The sequence below is a fragment of the Amphibalanus amphitrite genome, unplaced genomic scaffold, assembly GCF_019059575.1.
Source record: "Amphibalanus amphitrite isolate SeventyFive unplaced genomic scaffold, NRLGWU_Aamphi_draft 000250F_arrow, whole genome shotgun sequence".
NCBI classification, from domain to species: Eukaryota; Metazoa; Arthropoda; class Thecostraca; order Balanomorpha; family Balanidae; genus Amphibalanus; species Amphibalanus amphitrite.
In genome coordinates this window covers 202,049-221,135 of record NW_024881745.1, presented here as the reverse complement: position 1 = coordinate 221,135, position 19,087 = coordinate 202,049, and the positions used below count along the sequence as shown (strand labels likewise).

At 54.0% G+C, this 19,087-nt stretch overlaps 1 protein-coding gene across 1 annotated transcript in view; it reads left to right on the top strand.

Annotated features, from left to right (window-relative positions):
* The window catches only part of LOC122386413 (zinc finger protein 704-like), a 61,850-nt gene that overhangs the window by 34,256 nt on the left and 8,507 nt on the right, over positions 1 to 19,087 (top strand). The window contains exon 4 of the mRNA XM_043375589.1: positions 10,545 to 10,693. Coding sequence (XP_043231524.1) covers positions 10,545 to 10,693 — 149 coding nt within the window. The remainder of the gene's footprint in view (positions 1 to 10,544; positions 10,694 to 19,087) is intronic.

Genomic DNA, 19,087 nt, shown 5'->3' with positions numbered 1-19,087 from the left:
TGGTTTAGGGCTGGATGCGTGGCTTTGATAACACGGTATAGTGTTTTGTTGCGTGCTCAATTACAGGTCTTTGCAGGCAGAATGACGCACGCAGAAGTGTACCAGGTGCACTCTGTTGCTACCTGGGGTCGCGATGAATAATAATGCACATTGCACATGGGGTCAGGGAAAGTTCATTGTTCACTGGAACAGTGCCCTTCGCTTAACTACCTGTCGAAGGTTAATTTCAACAGTGATGACATGCGAATGTAACTACACTGTATCACAATAACATAACAGTACATGCGCAGTGCAGTGTGCACCTTATAGCTGTTCCAGTAGACAGCATTGTTCTTGGCTTGCCTATATCAAGAATGATATAAATTAAAGGCAGTCACTGTTCGATATAAAATAACAATGTTTGATATAAAGTTATTACAAGTCGATGTTCATGTTTTGAATTTTCACGTCCATTTATTATCTTTAACTCAATGCAGTTATATACAATATCATCACACTACAACAATCTCCCCATCATACTTCAAAACCCAACCCACAATAACCACCGGGTGACCATGCCGAACTCATGACGTCATTTGGTACCATATTGCCGCTGCAATGCTCAGCCGGCCGCTGTTCCGAGGGTAGCTATTTTGGCCCGGGGGCAAGGCACGGAGCCAGATGGGCGGCCGGGTCGGACCCCCCCCCCCTCCCCGTGACCTTGATATTGAGCGTGCACCTCATTCCCTGTGGGCGGACTTGGCGCTCACAGACGTTGAACTGCAACAGCTAGACATGCCCCCTGCGGTACCGGCGCGGCCGCTGACACCCACACAAGGATTGAAATCACTGGCTGCGTGAGAGCGGCAAAAATGTATGTTCCGGATGTACTGCGTCGCATTACTGTATTGTCAGATCGTGTTCAATAACAACTGTGACAGGACAAATGCGTCGCGGATGGAAAAAGTCACGGCTGAGCCAAAACGAAACGGCGGAACAAAACGGAACGGAACGGTGCGAGTTCGTTGTCTGTGTCATTACCGACTGCCCCGCCCACCCCACTGACGTCATCACCGCTCGCCCAGTGACGTCACTAATGACGGCGATTGCGGCGCCGTTGATTGCCGTGTTGTTGTCGCTGCTCGGTGGTGGCGGGTACGTTTTTGTGGCTGCGTATGGCTGTGCCGGATGGTAGGGTTTTAGTGTGCCGCTGACAGCAGTCGGCCGGTAGTCAGAGATCCAAACACGGTGTAAACAACAGTCGCACATGCACAGTGTTCGACGCGGCACGTGAATGGTGCAAAAACTGACAGGCGACCGGTGAGGCGGGTGGCGAGCGAGCTGAGTGGTTTCATACCGGATGCGCAGAGAATGAATCATCCCGGGTGGAATGAACTAGCAAACCCAGCTCGGGATTCGCCCTGCCCGACACTTACCGACAGCACACCTGTTCAAAGTTTTCCAGAAATGTTGTGAAGAGCGGTTTGGAGGCTCGCTGTAGCCGTGGAGGCTGATGAACTTTACCAGCCTGAAAATGGACCGTGTTCAATGCATCTGCTGTATTTAGAAAATTGCCTGCATTCCGCATGCATGTTCTCAGTAAAACCCAGTAAATGCGCGGTTGATATTGCACGCGATCACTGAACCTTATTACGGCTCGATGCAAATGGCCACGGCCTAGGTAAATGACAAAATCAAGCGAAGGCCTTTGCTAATGTGGATGCTTTATTGACCGCTAAAAATTTGCAGTGGTACAGAAGTAAGCCCCTTGCGATAAGGTCAATTAACTTGAACAAAAGCAAAAAAAAATCGCTAATTTATTACAGGTTTATAATGGAACTGCGCTATTTCACATTTGTGCGTCGTTATATTTCCTTTTTTGTCATAATATGTTATGAGAGATATTTGAGTAGTACGCCATTTCCAAGAATGAAACTTTGCCGGCTGTGGAATTTACTGATACTGCATTCGTTCGGTAGAATCCAATTTTCCATAACCCGCTCCTCGGCTTTTACCACCGTCCATAAAACGAAAAACGGCCGGCCGTGCTGCCCCGGCACAACGCACAATGTCAGCAGTATCCGCGGTACGCACTGCCAGCGCTGCGCACTGTCAGCACTGTCAGCAGTATCAGCGCTGTTCACTGTCAGCACTGCCAGCAGCGCGCACTGTCAGCGTTCGCCGTTCGCCGCCGCTCTGAACAGGCGTCACGCCCACAGTCGAACCGGCACATAGAGGGCGTCCCACCCCCGCCACCGGTCACATTGGACCCAATGTGTCACGGCCCGCCCCGCTGCCACCAAACAGACACAGTGCTCTCTTGTTTGGCGCGTCATTATGGTCGCAGGTGAACCGCATCGGGTGTGGTGACCCCGCGCGGGAGGGAAGACTCGACCTCCGCTGCCGCCCTGTTTTACGCAGATATTTGTTGCTGATGAATGACCGGGAGAGGTTATGGGGTCTCAGAGACAGCTGGCGCACAGCTGTGGCCCAGCTGAGGGTGGTGTTCCGTTTCGTTGTGCCGGGCGACCGCTGAGGGGACGGGGCGAGGCGGGGGAGTAAGCGGCTGAAGGAGTTTACAGGTGGGTAGGCTGTGCCGCCGTGCACCGCTGCCGCGCGGCGCAGTCTGTCTCCAGGCAGACGTAGCAGCGCGCAAACGCGTCCTTTCCCAGTCCCCAGCCCACACTTTCACTGGCTGAAGAAGAAAATATAAGAGCTCATTATGTGCGTGTTGACTTAGGACAGCATTTAGTGATGTTCGTAGTAGTTTACGGTACTGGTGAAACAATCTCATCTTTGGTGTAAATTTCAGCGTAACCTTTCCTCACGCCCATTGCGCTGTCAGCCGCCGAGAACGGTAAAAAAATTGCAAATCCGCTCTTTGAACGTGCTACATACGCTTATTCTTATTCGGCTCGATTGAGCAGAACATGGCCGACTGGCGACTGCTTCTGCTGCGGCTGGTGTCCTTGAGGGGGCGGCCATATTGGATCTGCGTGTCGGCCTCACGCAGCCTCGCTGTGTCCTTGAGCTGCAAATTACAGATACGGATCTTCGCTGAATACGGACCGCGCCCGACCCATGCGATCTCGCGCCTGGATGCAGCTGTCAGGCCGCTGAACACTGAACAGTCGTAAATTGGGGGGGGGGGGCAGTGCGGGTCAGAGACCGGCTCGTTTTATCTGTCAGGACGGTTGACGCAGGTTCCGTGACAGCCGCGCCAATATATGAGAGGTTGGCAGTTTACCGTGATACTTGGAAATGCCGCTCCGGAGACAGCCAGCAGTGTTGCGGGAATGAGTTCCCATCGCGGTATTTTTTTTTTCAAGTTCTTAGCGATTCCGCTGTCAAACGGTAGTTTTTTCTTGCGTAATAAAAGTGATTGGTAATTAACCGTTGCTAAACTTGAACTTCACAAGGGCGTTCGTGCGTATTGTTCATTAGACATTATATTTTGGTCGTCTTGTTTATTGTTCCGCAGAACTGGTCTTACTCTTATCCTGGACTGGCCGTCTTTCCTGTCTCACCCATGCTCACGGTTGGACAACACAACGGTACCTTCAGGCAGACCGGCCGTAAAGACCCCCGACCGGCCAGTTGGCGCAAGGACAACCTTCGCACGCTCGGGTGGCGTTATTTATGAAAACCGTAGCGTCCGGGATCGGCGCGCTACGACCGCTGATTGGTCCACCGCGAGGCGCAGTAGTTCTGCTGTCCAAGGTCACTCGTGTTTACTCGCTGCCAGTCAGCTGAGCGGTAGAGCAGCGGGTACTATCGCACGTTCCGATCGCAGTGGCGGCGTCAGGGAGTGCCATGAGGGAGGTCAAGGAAACGCCGTGACGGTTTACCGAACAATGCCGGCGTCGTAAAACGATATTTTTTCCTATATTGCTTCGTGACTAGAATACAACTTTCGCCATAGCTTATTACTAAATAATTTGCTGAATTCCTTGACTTCAAAAATGATCGCCTTTTTGCGTTAAAGTTTACAAAAAAAACATCGCTACCTCCAGCCGACAAGCCATCAGCCGCCACTGTCAAACGGAGGTCATGTGCTCCACACAGATCTACGTGACAGAGCCCACGTGACCATGTGCACCTGACCCTCCTACGTAGCACGTGAAAAACCGGGTTCACGTGTGTGCCTCCCCCCCCCCCCCGTCCATGGATCCCGAGCAAGGCAAGGTCCGTTATGCGCAGTAGAATGTTTCCAAACACCAAGCCGTTTTTTAAATACTTTTTTCAAACCTAATCGATGCTATTTATAATAAGTTTCTTAGTGGTTATTTATAAATAAACGAGCTATGCTGTCTAAGCATTGTAATTCGCATCATCTTTGGTAGGTATACGTGCAGATAATGGTGTTTATTTCAAATGATATGCACTCGACATTTCGCAAAAACAAGTGAAACTGGTCCACCGCTCCCCTTTACAGTCGCCGATTTGCACCAAACGACGCTGTCGAACACAGACGTGTAGCCATTCGGGCTAACGTTTCAGTGTTCAGAAGCAGAGAACGGGCGGTCTCAAAAAATGCATTGGCTCATGGCTGCGGGTGGCATGCAGCTGTTGCAGCGGCACATCTTGTTCAAGCTGAAGCTGTGCTTAGTGTAGTCATCCTATTGCCCGCTGTCACTCTACGCCACCCACCGTCCACCGTAGTCCGTATACCGCCGCTGCCTACCGCCCGCCGCCACCGCCCATCGCCCGCACCCCGCCGCGACCACCACCCACCGCCGCTGCCTACCGCCCATCGCCCGCCGCCCATCGCCCATCGCCCATCGCCCGCGCCCCGCCGCGACCACCGCCCACCGCCGCTGCCGGTCTCGCCGGGGTTTGGCGTGCCAACGCTGCCGTGTCGGTCAGCCGGTCGGTCCACACGTGTCGGCCAGCGAACTGCGCGCTGGCCACTCTGACACCAGAGTCATGAGCGCCGCTGTGCGGCTGACAGTTGTGCGCAGCGGGCTGCTGTCGGCCTTGAAGGCCCGGCCCGACCGCGGGGGAGGGGGAGGGGAGCGGCCCCGACCCGTCGCTGCACCGCTGGGCTCGCAGCCAGCCGACGGGAAGCCGGATTCAAACAGTCATGGCCTGGGCGCGTCCCTCATGGACGCCCTGCACGATGCAAAGCCCATGAGTTGCGCACTGTTGTGGTCCGACGGCTGGAGAGGAGCATCAGTCTTGCTGCACCTTCGGCAGATTGTATGCAGCTCTGCGTGCAGGCGCCAGGGGCCTTATTTGGCAGCGCTTGTCTCATTCGAGCCCGTGAGTTTGCGAAATCGGGGTTGCGGGTCTTGCAGAGCGTGAACATATCTGTTGCACGCCGTAGATATTTTGTGAAGGTACCTACTAATAATCAATGCGTCACGTTTAAGTCCCGTATGAGTTTTTTACTACATGGGTGGGTTATACGTTCATTTGCCTTACATTCAAGTAGCCATCATTGTAGTTATTGTTGGTCAAGGAGAGGCGAACGGTTCCTTTGTCCACGGCCTTGACACAGGGTCCGCTCCATCGTTCATTGTTCGACAATCGACTTTCTGTTACCTGCAAATTCCTTCACGAAGCCATCAAGGGACACATTACTGTTAAAACGTTATTCATGCACCAGCTGTTGGACTGATTACTGCTAGCGCCTGCTTGGTGATAATTGCAGGACCTCATTTGGCGTGTTTAGATTGTGCTTCATCATTTATCGTGTAGGAAGCGTATGGAAACCAAACTGAGTTTATGGAGCACATGTCGAACAAATGTATGTACTAGGTAAAAACATTGATGCATCCTAGTGCGCTATCAAACTCTTGCGCCAAGCAGCAATATGCGACCGCTCTATTCCAATCTCAATAAAACGAGTAAAAACCAGAGCGAATGCTGCCATAAAAAGAAACACCCAACACCGGCACAGTAGAGACTGCCGCGAAGTAGTGGAACGATGCCACCCTAGCCAGATCCGGCGATAGCACACGATTGTTTACACACAGAGTGCTTTTTAGGGTGAACTGACTCGAATATCATCGGTGTGGCCTGACACAAAGAGGTCTGACGCTATTGGAGTCGCACGAAACGATATGAGCTGTTTGTTTCACGCGCGTTTTTGTCTGAACCTACTGAAAGGAGAAGCTTATGTGATAGGCATCATGGGAGCTCATGATTTATTATGGGCTAATGTGTTTGTGTACTAATAAGTAAAGAACTTCTGATGGGTGCTCTTGACAAGTATCGCAGCTAAACAACTACCTCTGGTACGGTCTTTGTTCCTCGGTCCCTTACCGCAAGCCCTCGTGCCCACACCATTTCCTGTTTGACCCAGGCGCTATTTTACCGCCGCCACCGCCCGTCGTGGTCGTGCCGGTGTGACAACGGCGGCCACAAGTGGCTCCTTCCTCGCTCTAGCACATCCGCGGCTGTTTCCCACGAGCAGGCCAGCAGCGGTCGTCCTCAAACGACTCCCATCAGCTCCGCCGCCCCGGGCGTCTAACGGTGGCAAGCCCGTGCAGCGGCGCCGCGCCTCCGTGTCGGACGCTCGGCGAGACGGCGTCACTCACATGAGCCTCCACTTCGTCAGGCAGATGTCCGATGCCGGGGAGGCGCCCGTTCCCACTGTGGTAATGCACCTGTCCGCTTATAGCGGGAGCACTGGTGACCGAGTTTTGCCCAACAGTGGTTGAGTTGCAGCTTCGAGTCGTCTGTCCGCTCGTGTGTCTATAATGAGACCCCGTCCACAAAGTCCATGAGAGCGAACGTTACTCGGCTATCTTGCGTCACGTTTCCCTCGAGGCTGATCTATTTCCGGAATGCTGCATGGTCGACATCAACTCACTATGGACAGCTTGAATTAATTGTTCGGCGTTACCGACGACACAACACGCTTTCTTTGCGCCGTTGTCGTTATGTTTCTACTGACCGAGTGCCGAAAGCCGCGGGCGCGAAAGCCGATTTCTCCGTGGCAGCGGTGGCGCGATGCGTCTCCTCTCCATGGATACGCCATACACGGCTGGTTACTCACGCGTGACGCGGAGGCGATCTCCGAGTACTGAATGGCGCAGGAGCAGATGCGGATGCCCATGATGACTGGAATTCGAGTAACGTAGAACGATGTAATGTGTAGAGGCGTGCGACGCAGTAATAGCTAAAATACGACACAGTTGACGTTACAAAAATGTGCGCACGTGCTATAGCGCCAAAGAACTGCGTCGTCGGTTGCGTTGGAGAAGTTCCATTCGAACAATCGGTCATGGATGCATGCGGTCGTTTTCTGTGGCAGCCGGCAGCTTTGTTTTGATTGTGGTCACATTTGTGGTCGTGGAAGCTTCTTTTTAGACCTTCCCCGTCCATTTGCGGAGGCGATGAGGTGTGTGGTTTCTCTGTTTTGCAGAGGGATTCGTACCGCTCGCCTTGTGTCGTGGTCAGATGTGCCTGGCCCTTGTGACCTCGTTGTGCAAAGCTTGCATTTTCCAGTCACGTCTGCATCCAATTGTCTGCCCTCGAGATCACTGCACCGCTATGTGAGGGGCTTCCAACGGTTCCACTTCCACACCATATGTATCTTTGTCACATTGTGATACATTGTCCGGGATCCCTGTTCAGCTCTGCAGGTCTACTGCAAATGCACCTCACTTAGCACTTATGTCAGCCAAGTCATGTGTGATTGATACATGTATATCATACTATGGCGCGTCTTTCGTCTCCGTTCCCAAACTCGCTGCGCTCCTATTCCTTCGGCGTGTGTATTCGGTGTTTTTTCTCCACTCAGTCTCGATCTGCCTGCGTCAGCGATGTCGTAGTGCAGTAGCGTCCCCTCCGACCGGGCGCGAGATGTCTTTGTCGTAGGATAGCGCAAACAGAGTCATCTCTCTGTCACCCAATTGGGCTCAGTTCCGTCGCCTCGAGCGGGTGTCAAAGGAAGACGCTGGTGCCTGAGTTATAGTCTGGAGGGCAACCAATTCAGTTCAGCGACACTCGAACGAAGAAAAACGAAGCAGCGTGTTCGAAAGTGACAAACAAATTGAAGATTCGACTCAAGACCGGCAATGATTACTTTCAATTATGCGACGACTACTTGGTTCATTTATCGTCCCTTCCATATTTACTTGAAGTTCAAGGCACAAATCTTTCCTCGCATTAGAAACGTCCCTGAGAAAAGATGTTACTCTTTCTTATGGTTGGTTTCGATGTCACTATGAGAGGCGCACTTGACGAGCCTCGTGTTTGCGTTACACGCTCTGTATCATGTCAACTTCGTGACGACGTTCACTGCAACAACATTGGTCGGTGCTATGCAACATGGCGGTGCTATGCAACATGACTCGCCTTCATGTGGTCCAGTTTCTGGTGATCTTCCGTACACTTGTCTTGCTCTTATGCTCATTATTTACTTTCATTTACCATTCCACCACATTCACAACAGCCCTGACCCCACGTTTACGATAATTAGGAGTTGTTCATTGTGCAAACGCTGCATTTTTCTTCCGAACAGCCTCCACCGTTTCGCCGATAAATCTGTGATACAGGGTGCAGGCGGCTACACCGGAGAAGTGCTCTGTTTTCTGGCGTTCGATCCGTATAATTACAGCGTTCTGTGGCTGTAATTATCGATTGAGAGGGCACCGGCCCTACGTCTCAGTGTCGATTGATGACGTGCTGTTCGAACGTCCCAAAGCCGGCAGTGTTTCGCAAGCGTGTTTGTCGCACAATCTAGTGAACGTTTGATGTTCGGTATTGCGCATAACTGAGGATTCGCGCAGCAATAAACACAGGTGACGTCTCCGGCAGTTCACTTGTTTGACGTGCACGCGATGTCATTGCCCGCTGATGCACAGAAGTGCGACGGTGTTAATATGATCAAGGTCAGTGCTGACAACCAAAGCAAAAACAGGCGCGGTGTGACTGTTTTGTATGTAGTAATTAGTTTGTCATTAAGCACTGTAAAAAGTGGTGCCACTGGGCTTTGTTGAGTGCCGACGCGTTGCCGGGTCAGAAAGCTTCGTGGAAGGTGTCGGTTCCGCCCAGTCCCGCTCACAGTTTGCGCACACAAAACAGACGAGCGCCTCGCACGGGACACGGTCCGCCCTGCGTCACCGATATTCGGGCGCCCTAACGTCGACCGTGAGGGCATTGACCCCGACCGTCGGCGACTGTGGCCGGGCGCGGCCCTCGCGAACTTACTGCGTCATTGCAGGCGGCCCTGCCCCGGCGGGGCCGGGGGCGGAGGGGGCCGGCTGCCAGTGCAGCGAACCGGTCGGGCAGGTCCGCCGTCGTCTGCGCCGACGCGGCCGCCGGGTCCGCGGCGGACCATGGGCCGAGGGCCGGGGCGAAACAGGTCCGTGCGCACTGACCGGTGCCGGGCCGATCTTACTGCGCAGTTACAGCGGTCAGTGGAGCAGCCGGCGACCCCGGGCGGCGGGCAACGAGGAACGCTGAACCTGCTCTCGGTTGGCAGTGATGGTGGTGTTTAACTGGAGCTTGTACCGGAAGAGGATACTTTGTCTCCTTAATTATTGTCAGTCGCTGATACGTTGTGAGGATGTCGGAAGGAAAAAAATCGATTATCAGAAATAATGATGAAGTTCCGAACATTCGCGAACATCTGTTGCATCTTCTTCCCCTTCCCGTAAATGTTTTATGTGTGTTGAGTCGTTTTGGCCAACAGCTTGGTTACATGTTGCGTAGGAACTCTGAGGAACTTTGAGGAAGGACGTTCACCGGCATAACCGTTTGCCTTGCCCCAAGCCGCCCACAATATACACATCAGTCCGACCCTTGGGCTCCTTTGATGGCGACTTGCCCCAAATCACGAACACCTGTGCTCTATCGCTTGTCACGTCGGTCCAACCGATCTCGGCGAACCGCTGTCAATTCTGAAACACCGCGCAGCTGGCTTCCTTTGACCGGCTCTGTTGCCCCTCCCCCGCCCTGACACCCCTACCCCGTGTGCCCGGGGCGTTCACCCCTGACCTTGATCGAGCGACCAGCCCATTCGAACGTAAACACGACAGCTGAGATTTCCTCCGGTGGCATCCCGCAGCCAAACTGTGTCTGCATTTGCTGACTAGTGCTGCCTTTCAAGAGGCGCGAAGACTGCTTAGAAGCTCGGCTCGCAATGTGTTTTGCGTCGTTCAGATTAAGTCAGCTACCTGGAAGTTCTCAATGCGGAGTGGTGGGGTGTTATGACGGCTAAATTTGATAAGAAGTAGCCGGACTCCAAACCCAAACAGAGATACGGTCTGAGCCTTCGGGGAAGACAGTCCTGGTTCATGGACTTATGGAACGATGACCTCAAGGATATGCTCGAACATGTAGGCGTGTTCATCTTGCGCATACGGCATATCATCAATCTGTTCTCATCACAGAAGGCCATTTGCGTTCATATTTGCTGAAACAATCTGGCCAATACCAATTTTGATGAATTCAAATCCCGATTTCTTACAGTAATCTTTTCTGGTCGTATTATTTCCGGTGACACTTCCCTTCACAGCCGAGCACTGGTGATCATCACCCCTGCTTATTGCTTACTATGCCTACTGACGCCTCTGCGACATGACCCACTGACCTGACCCGTGTCCCGGCAGGCGGAGGACCCAGCTGGAGCGACCAGATGTCCATAGGCTCCAGCGGCTCGGAGACACCCTCGCCGCCCCTCAGCGAGGTCACTGGACCTGTGGGCAGTGTGGATGAAGGCATCGACATGGATGACGAGGGTGACGACAGGAAACGACAGGTGAGGCTCGGGTCACGGAAGTGGCTGTGGCTTCACCAGATAACGAATATGAGATTCGCGGTACAAGTCGGCAGTCGCTTTGGAATTCAGCACAAATACATAGTGCAAACTTTAAACATGGTCATCGTAACAGCCTTCGAGCCTGGCGTTGTGAATCAGTGCATAACCTCCAGTTTTCGCCTGCTGCCATAATTGCGTTAAATATCCCACAGCTATTATCCCGGAAACGTAAGGGAAGGTCATGCCTGCCATATGTTTCTGGATTTGAACTCTCAGACATATGTCATTGAAACGAGTCACCTGCAGATAGGTCACGCCTGCAACCCCGAACCGCCCGGAAGTGGGGGTTTGTAGTTAGTCTGTACGGGTGTGGCCCGCCCAGCTCTAACGTTCCGGTCCGAGTTACCGCTACCTGGACACCCGGTGTTTTTGTTGTGTTGTTCTGATCAGAAGCAGCTACCAATACTAAGTGATCGAAGGACCCGCAAGTCCAGAGTTGGCGTCTTAGGAAGTGGCGGACAATTGATGGGCCGTTTGATCCTGCGCCCGTCCATCCGACTCATTTGGAGCCGGACAGTGTGATGGATGCCCGGAAACCATCGTCGCTGCGCCGGTATCGCCGCACCTGCTCCGTTAGTGCGCCAGGCTGGCCGCCAGCGAACAGGATGTAGCGCCGAGCAGCGCGCACTGAGTGTAGGTACTGGCTGCCAGGCATAACGGTGTCGCTCAGGTAATGCGCGCCGTTCGGTGTCCTGAGCTGAAAGTGACAAGAGACTGGCGCAGAACGGGCATGGAATTTCCGTACCGTTCAGAGGCGTGAGTCGCTGCTTAGCTCATACTCACGCATAGCTGCACAGGAGGAAAGTCTGGAGGTAGTTGAAATAGGAAAGTTGAGCTGACAATCACCGTTCCTCCATGATCTACGCCGAAGTTCTTTCGTTGTGTCCTCCCCTCCGACAAGTGTGACGATCTTCCCTTGCCGACGGGACCCCGGTGTGCCGGTCTCGCCCGCAGCGCGCAGCGTTCGGTGCAGCTTTGTCCGCGGCTCCCCGTAGCGGAAAGCCGCCGGTTGCTGCGCGCTGTCATTACGTGGGGTAATGGGCCATACCACCGCTGACCGGGCGGCGAGGGCCGGCGCGGCGCACCGTCGCACACGAGCCGCCGCCGTGCAGGGCGATGATGCACCGGCCCGTCAGAAGGCACGCCAGCGCCGTGTACCCTCTGTCCGTCGCCTGTGTGGGTTCGGTGGCGGACCACCTGTGGTTTGCCAGGCCCGCCGGCGGGGCGGTCCGAAGGTCGCGCCGCGCGCCGTGCCAACATATGTTCCTTTCGCACGATTGCCCCGAAAAACCGAGCACGCTCCGCGCTCCGGCGATTGGTGCGCGCGCTTTTTTGCACGTGCTAATGGGCACAAAAAGAGAGCTGCTTCGCGGTTGACGACACCCGGGGGCGCAATCGGTGGCAAAAACTCACGCAAAAACACGCCATGAATGCCTTAGGCGCGTCATCGCTCACTGCTGGTAATTTCTGCTCTCGACACAAAATGACAGAAGGCCGTCGAAATAAAACGACTGGGAGTCGTCAAGGATTCGACAGCATTTTCTCTTTTTTTTGTGACCCGGCTGTTGGCAATGCTGGTGACCTAGGCTGAGTCTGTGACCGCAGGCTTCTAATCGAGGACAGGAGACTTTTTTCGTCTGGCGGGTGGGCGGTGACTCGGGGCCGTGAGGGTTTCTGGTCTGTCTGGAGGCCGGCAAGTGAATGTTGTTCTGTAACGGCGGCCGGTTTTATCGTGCTGGGTCGGGCTCCGACGTGTGTTTGACCCGCGAAGAAAAGACGTTGGAGAGAGTTATATTTTCTTGTATTTTCTTGTCGACAGCAGAGCAGAGCGAAGATCAGGTTGAAGAGCAGTTAACAGTCACTGGGCCACTGGTCACAAGAGTTGAGTTTCACTGGAAGTGCACAGTTTGAGAGCCAGCCGGAGACTGCCTCTGCACTCCCGGGAATGTCCCGGGCTAGCCTCGGGCATCCTACGCACTGTGATCTTATTGGTTAGCGATGGACGGAAATAAAACGTTACAGTACGCTAGTGGCTAGAAAAAGGGGTACGGGGCGGAGTTTACACCGATGTACTGCCCGAGGCGCACCTGGCATTAGCTAAGTGTGACTAAACTATGATGGACAAGTGTGTAAACGGTAGATCTAAGGCTCTGTGCAGTAACCGCCGGAGTCGAGATAGTTGAATAGCGCGCGCCGCTAAATCCTCCTAAGATGGGCACGCGTGGCATCGTGACTGACGTGCCTTGGGCGGCGGCGCGTGCCGGCACGCGGGGTTGGCGCAGCTCAACCGGAGCTCGGGAGAGTCGGCAAAGTCGGCAAAGTCGGCCCCGCACGGCCGGCGCTGAACGAGAGACATGGCAATACGATATGAAAACGAAAAAGAGGCGGTAAAATAACATTGACATTACAAGCGGATGAAGACGGTAAAATTAAAGTGGGTGTTACAGTTCATGAGGTTGTCGGTTGTGCACGGTGGAGAGTCTTAGCTGTAGCGTGACGGTTATGCAGGTCATTGTCGGCTGTATGTGCCAAATTGCGCCTTGATTAGAGGAAAACGGCACACTGCGATGGTTTTTGTCCTTTGTGATAAGCGCTTGATTAGCTTCACATGTCCACGACTTTTATGAACAAGCTCTGTTACAAGGTTTGTTACTCAAATATTACAGAACAAAATATGATCGGACTGGCAATTCTATCAGTGATCTTGCCGCGTTCCCTGGGCCATGTATCATAGTCGAGGTATCAGTTGTCACTTGATCCGACCCAGTGACCTCCTGGCGGCCCGGAAGCCCCGCCAAAGCCCCGCTGTCGCTTCCGACTGAGCTGCCGCAGCTCACCCGAGGCCAAGGCTAACCACCGCGCCGGCAGCCGCCTGATCACCACTGAAAGTGCCGGGCCGCTGCGGAGTTGGGGCAGGCACTGCAGGGTGGACGAGGAAAGTAGAACTGGGTGTGGCTGAGGTGGAGCTGTGAGCAGCGAGCAAGGTCGTTGCAACGTCGGCCATGAGGCCCGAATATACATTGCAACATTGCAGCGGACATGTTTATGTCTCTTTTTGAGACTCTGTGACTTGCCAGAAGGTGCAAGCTAAGAAGCAGCGAGGTTGAATGAGGTCTTGAGACCAAGATGGGGCGATGACATCTTTGCGATGTTCGTCAGTTAATCAGCCTCTGCGTAGGCTGATCCATTACGGTGTATTATAGAACCGCAATGAGCAGAAACTGTTTGGAGACACAATGTTGTTTCTTTGTCGGCTGTCGCGTAATCAAAGCGGCAAGCGCGTTGATGTGTCACCAGCCGTCTCTGTGTCGGCAGTCGTTGACCATGGCTGTTGAAGTGGGGCGCTTATAAAGTGAAGCACCGCGATAATGACCCTTTGTGACGTTTCTGTCTCAACAGTCCGCCTGATCTCAAAGTCCAGCCTGACTCACATGACCCGTGTGGCAAGTTCAGTCGTGATCCGCTCGCTGCCCCGGTGACCGCGATCCTTGCCCACTAACCGCGACCTGCGGGCCCCCGCCGGTGTCCCTGTGACCTAGTGGGCCCCGCGCGGACAGCGGGACTCTGAGTCAGGTCATCCTGCGACGTGGTAGTGTCCGCAAGTAAACACGACACCCTGGCCTCCCTGGCTGCCTGCCAGGTATGCCGCGCTACCCGCGGTGTCATGGTCCTAGCCGACCCAAGCCGACCAGCTCCTGAACTAGCGGCCGTCGACGCAGGTGACGTCGGTGGCCCATCGCCCGGTGATCCGGTGCCAACGCCACGCCGTCCCTGCTTTACTGGCGGACTGTCGAATCGTCGGTTTCACCATATCATGCAACAGCACGGCGCGGCGACCGTGGTGGCGTGGCGTGACGTAATGTCAGACCGTACCCGACGACCCGAGGCATGGGGCAGCCGGCGGCGGACAGACGGCGGGTGCACCCTGCGCATCCCGCCCTGAACTGCTGCCGGCGGCGGCCTCGGTGCACTGTTCTCGGGTCATGCAGGGTTCAGGGAGCGCTGGGATGGTGAGATATGACTGTGAGTCGCTAAGGACGGCCGAGGCTGCAAGGAAGGTAACTGTGCTGGAAGGGCTTAGCAGCTGTGCTGCAAATACTGCGTGATGTTCCTAAGTGGTGATCCTGGTTGGAATACCCAAAGGCAAGTCTTGAACTTCCAGCTGACCTGTTGCTACGTGAGAGGTAACCCATGTGAACCGGCATGGTCATATAGAGAGGCGCATGCTTCATCCATTGGCCCTGACCGTCTGCGCTGTTCGACCGGTATGAGGTCAGAGGTCACCTGAACCGTGACACGGACCAGCTCTGGGACGATCGGGCTGCGAGGAAAGTGAGAGTGACCTGGTCCTAACTGTGGTGACGAGGCTGGCGTTCAGCCGTTATGAGTCCTGGACCGCTTTCGTGAGTGGGGATGCTTCTAAGTTCTCTGCGTCAATATAGCTTTTCGATGGAGAAGTGCAGGAAGCTGGATGCAACGATGCTATTTAGGTATTTTTATGCAACGAGTTTCAAAAGCCTAGCTGTGTAGAGGCTCAACCAGTATTGGATATGCCTCGAGACCTTGTATCGTCGGTCCATGAGAGGGCCAGCGCTGCAGTTCGCGACCAGGCCGATCGCGTATGGCTCCGACAGCCCGATGCCTCGCCCAGTTCATGCATAATGCAGCAGTGACCGGGCAGGCGGCGTCGCCCGCTATCTGTACCCCAGGTGTCTGGAGTTCATGTTAGCAGTGTTGGGCCGAGTCGTCCGCAGATATAGGCGTATGCGGCTCTGAGAGAGCTGCACTCAGGCGCACAGAGTTTGACATGAAGTCGGGACGAGGAGTCTTGTTCTGGCGAAAGTATGCGCAGCTGCGCTATACAGCCAAACACTTGTTGCTTCTAAGATAAAAATACATTTCGTTATATGATCTGGAGTCTATCATATATTTGTCAGGTGAGATGTCCTTGGCATAGCACCAACCTTCGGCTGACATGTTTGCTAAGGTCACGTAGGTAATTGTGAGTTTTTATTTACGTGTACGGTGTAAGTGGTAATTCAGTGAGTCGGTCTCGCCCGTCCGCCCTTGCCCCAGCCTGTACCCACTTACTGTTGCAGCTGGGGCGTCTCAATGTCAGGCCAATTACCACTGAATTATCGTTAATTTGCGTTGCATTCCGGTGGGGCAGCTTGAACTACGGAAGGTCCAAACCGGCGAGCAGAAAAGTTAGCTGTTGGCTTCTCAAAGGCGGACGTGCAAGTTGCCCCTGTGGTTCTCTGGGATGGGTTATGTCAATCATCATGGCTTTGACTTTGTATGAATTTGTACCTAAGTACAGCTAGGCAGCAGGAAGTTTTCCGTCCATGGCGGAAAAAGGGACATGCGTCCGCCCCTGAACAGCTTACTAAACGCATTGCTATATGTAGAATTGGAGGGCTTTATCTGAGATAATTTTGTGTATGCCGTTAGCGTCGATTCCTTTCAACAGGGACGATTTCTTCGCTTTTTTATTTCCGTGGCAAGTGCTTTTAGTGTTATTTTCGTTATCTGCATCGTTTCTGCATTGTGTCTGATTATGGCCCGACCACTCAGGGTGATTGCTTGGGGAACGTCCTGAGGCAAATCCTATCTTAGTGCCCCCCGGAGGATTCCATACATTCTATGTCGGAGTACCGGTTTTCATAACCCTGCAGACTGTTGAGTGGCATGGGAGCACGGGAGTAGTTCTTTACGCTCCCCGCCGCCCCTCGCGGTCGCGATGGTCCTGTGCCGGTCCGGACCGGGCACCGCCCCCTCCCCGCTCTGGAGGGGTGGGGGTGGGGGTGGGGGGGGTGGGGGCACGCACAGGCTCGGATCTGGCCGTCGGCCAGCGCACAGCGCCATCGACCACGGCGCGAATCTGTGTCAGTGGCTCCGAGTAGCCTGGGGCGTCCAATCAGGTCAGCGCCGGGACGGCCGACCGCTGCCGGCGCTCCGGACCGGCCCGCGGGGAAAGTTAGTGGGTCACCGGGCGAGTCATTACGCAAACGACGCGCGCCGCGGCGCCGCTTAGCGTCGCCGGCGATGCGTCGTTGATGACGCTGGCGCTGGCGATGGCTGTGCTGTGAGGGGTTTGGATAATGAGAGACCGTCACGGGTTGTTGGTTTTATTGAAGGAGCCAGCGTCGGCCCTCAGCACGGAGTAGCGGTTGGTAGTGGTGGTAGGCCGCTGGTGTGATGATGGGAGATGATTGAGGACCTTGCATCAGGCTTTTCCTGTCACCGACACTGGATTACTGGCACTGAACATGTCGCATAACAGCTCAGTAAAACGTTAATCGAATTATATAGTAAATAATCGTGGGCCCTGACCTGCCATGACATCTAATCCTCCCCCCCCCCCATCCAGCGGCTCCGATGGCCGCTGTCCTCGCCCGCCGCTGTCGGCGGCGACGCCCTGTCCTTGGCCGGCACCCCATGACGCCTGCGCAGCGATCTACGCACTTTGTCCGCCCGCCATGAGCGAGCCACGGCCGGCCGACCGACCGCGCAGCCACGGATCACCTAACGGATCGGCAACTCTCCCCGCTTCCCATTGTTATCGGTGTACCCGCGGAGCGGGCTGCCATCTAGCGGCGCGGATATCTTCACTAAGGAGGGGAGCCGGCCGCCCGCCGCAACCAGTGTTAAAAGGCACGGGGAAACGGGTGTGAACGCAACACCCGTCCGTCGTTTCCATCCTCAGGATGTTCAGATCAAGTTCAAATCCTTCTTCTCCACGCAGCTACTCTCGATCCGGGCTGGACAGGCAACTTTATCTCATGCGGGCTGCTCCCTTGAAGCGCACCACTGCTCTCAAGGGAGCACACCCGGAGCCGGGTGCAGAGAGTGCTTGGGGGGCTGGTCGGCCTGTCCATTCGGACGGGCTCAGCCCCGGTGACTCTCTAGGGTGCCTGTCCAGACCAATGTTTCCCCCAATTCCTATAATCCTTCCGGCTCTGCAATGGTCTCAATGGACCGAAAGGGCCTAACCCAACAAAACAAAAACAAACAAAGGTTGTGAACGGATTAAATTACAGAGTCTCTCTAACAGCTGGAATGTTACCATAGCATGGAAATGTTAACCCGCGCACCGACGGGGGTCTGCGCCAACTTCGCACCGACGGGGGGGGGGCGGATGACCGCCCCCCTGAGATCTCGAGAACGAAGCAAGATAGCGACAAGCGGTAAACGGCATCGGATACGCACGGCCAAGATCTACAATTTTTACTAAGGTCATTTTCAGGTCGGGTCAAAGATGACGTCACAGGGGTCGAAAAAGTCAAAATGGCGGCGCTAGATATGGAGAGTTTTTCTCGAATAACTTTCGAATTAGTCCAGATAGGAACAAACTAAGGGCAGCATCGTGATCCTCTCGTCAATCCGCATCGAATGATATATATGTTGACCTCGAAAGGTCAAGGTCAAAGGTTGACCTCAGGTCACGTGACCTCGAGGTCATCATGTATATCATTCGATGCGTCTTGACGAGCTGAACACAATGAGACCATCCACGCGTCTGTATCTTGTTCCTGTACGGAGTTATTGGCCAAAAACCTTTGGTGACCTTTGGTGACGTCACATGACCTCACAGCTGCCCAACAGCAAAACAGACCTCAAGGTAGTGAAGTTTGATCGTATATGAAGTCATGTATGGTATATGGGGCCATTCCGACCCGTTTAAGTGGTAAAAACAGGGAGTTGATTTTCCCCCCATTGACTTATAATGGGGAGGTCGCGAAATTGACCTGACCTTAGGTCACCGATATCAAAATTCCGAGATATACACATTGTAGCTACTAATGACCTAATAATATCCTGCGACTTTCAAAGGCCTCCGACATCTACTGTAGCTCTGGCACGGTGACAAAGTTGCAAAAAAGTGACTTGAGGTTGGGTCATTCAAAGTGACCTGGTGACCTGACCTTAAAAGGTAGGAGGTTCAAACTTGCACACCATGTGTAAAATTGATGAGGTTATAGTCATACTAAATTTCGCGGCGCTACGCGCCGCGGTTTTCCCGCTATTCGCGAAAAACCTCAGGGGGGGGGCGGATATCCGCCCCCCGTCGGTGCGAGGGTTAACATACTTTATTCCCTAATCAGCTGGAGCATGCATAATGATCCAAATGTTTCTAGTTATGCTTCAGTTGTTTGAGCAAGAAACACGTCCTCGCAACTTTAACGTCGTTTTTGGCCGTGCACGAAGACCTTTCCTCATCCGTCTGCCCATAGTACGAGTTCGTCCCCTGTTCCTATCTAGACGGTCACCGGCTACCAGTTGGAGTAGATAACATCGGAGCAAATCCAACGAGCTGGCCATTAACGTGACTAT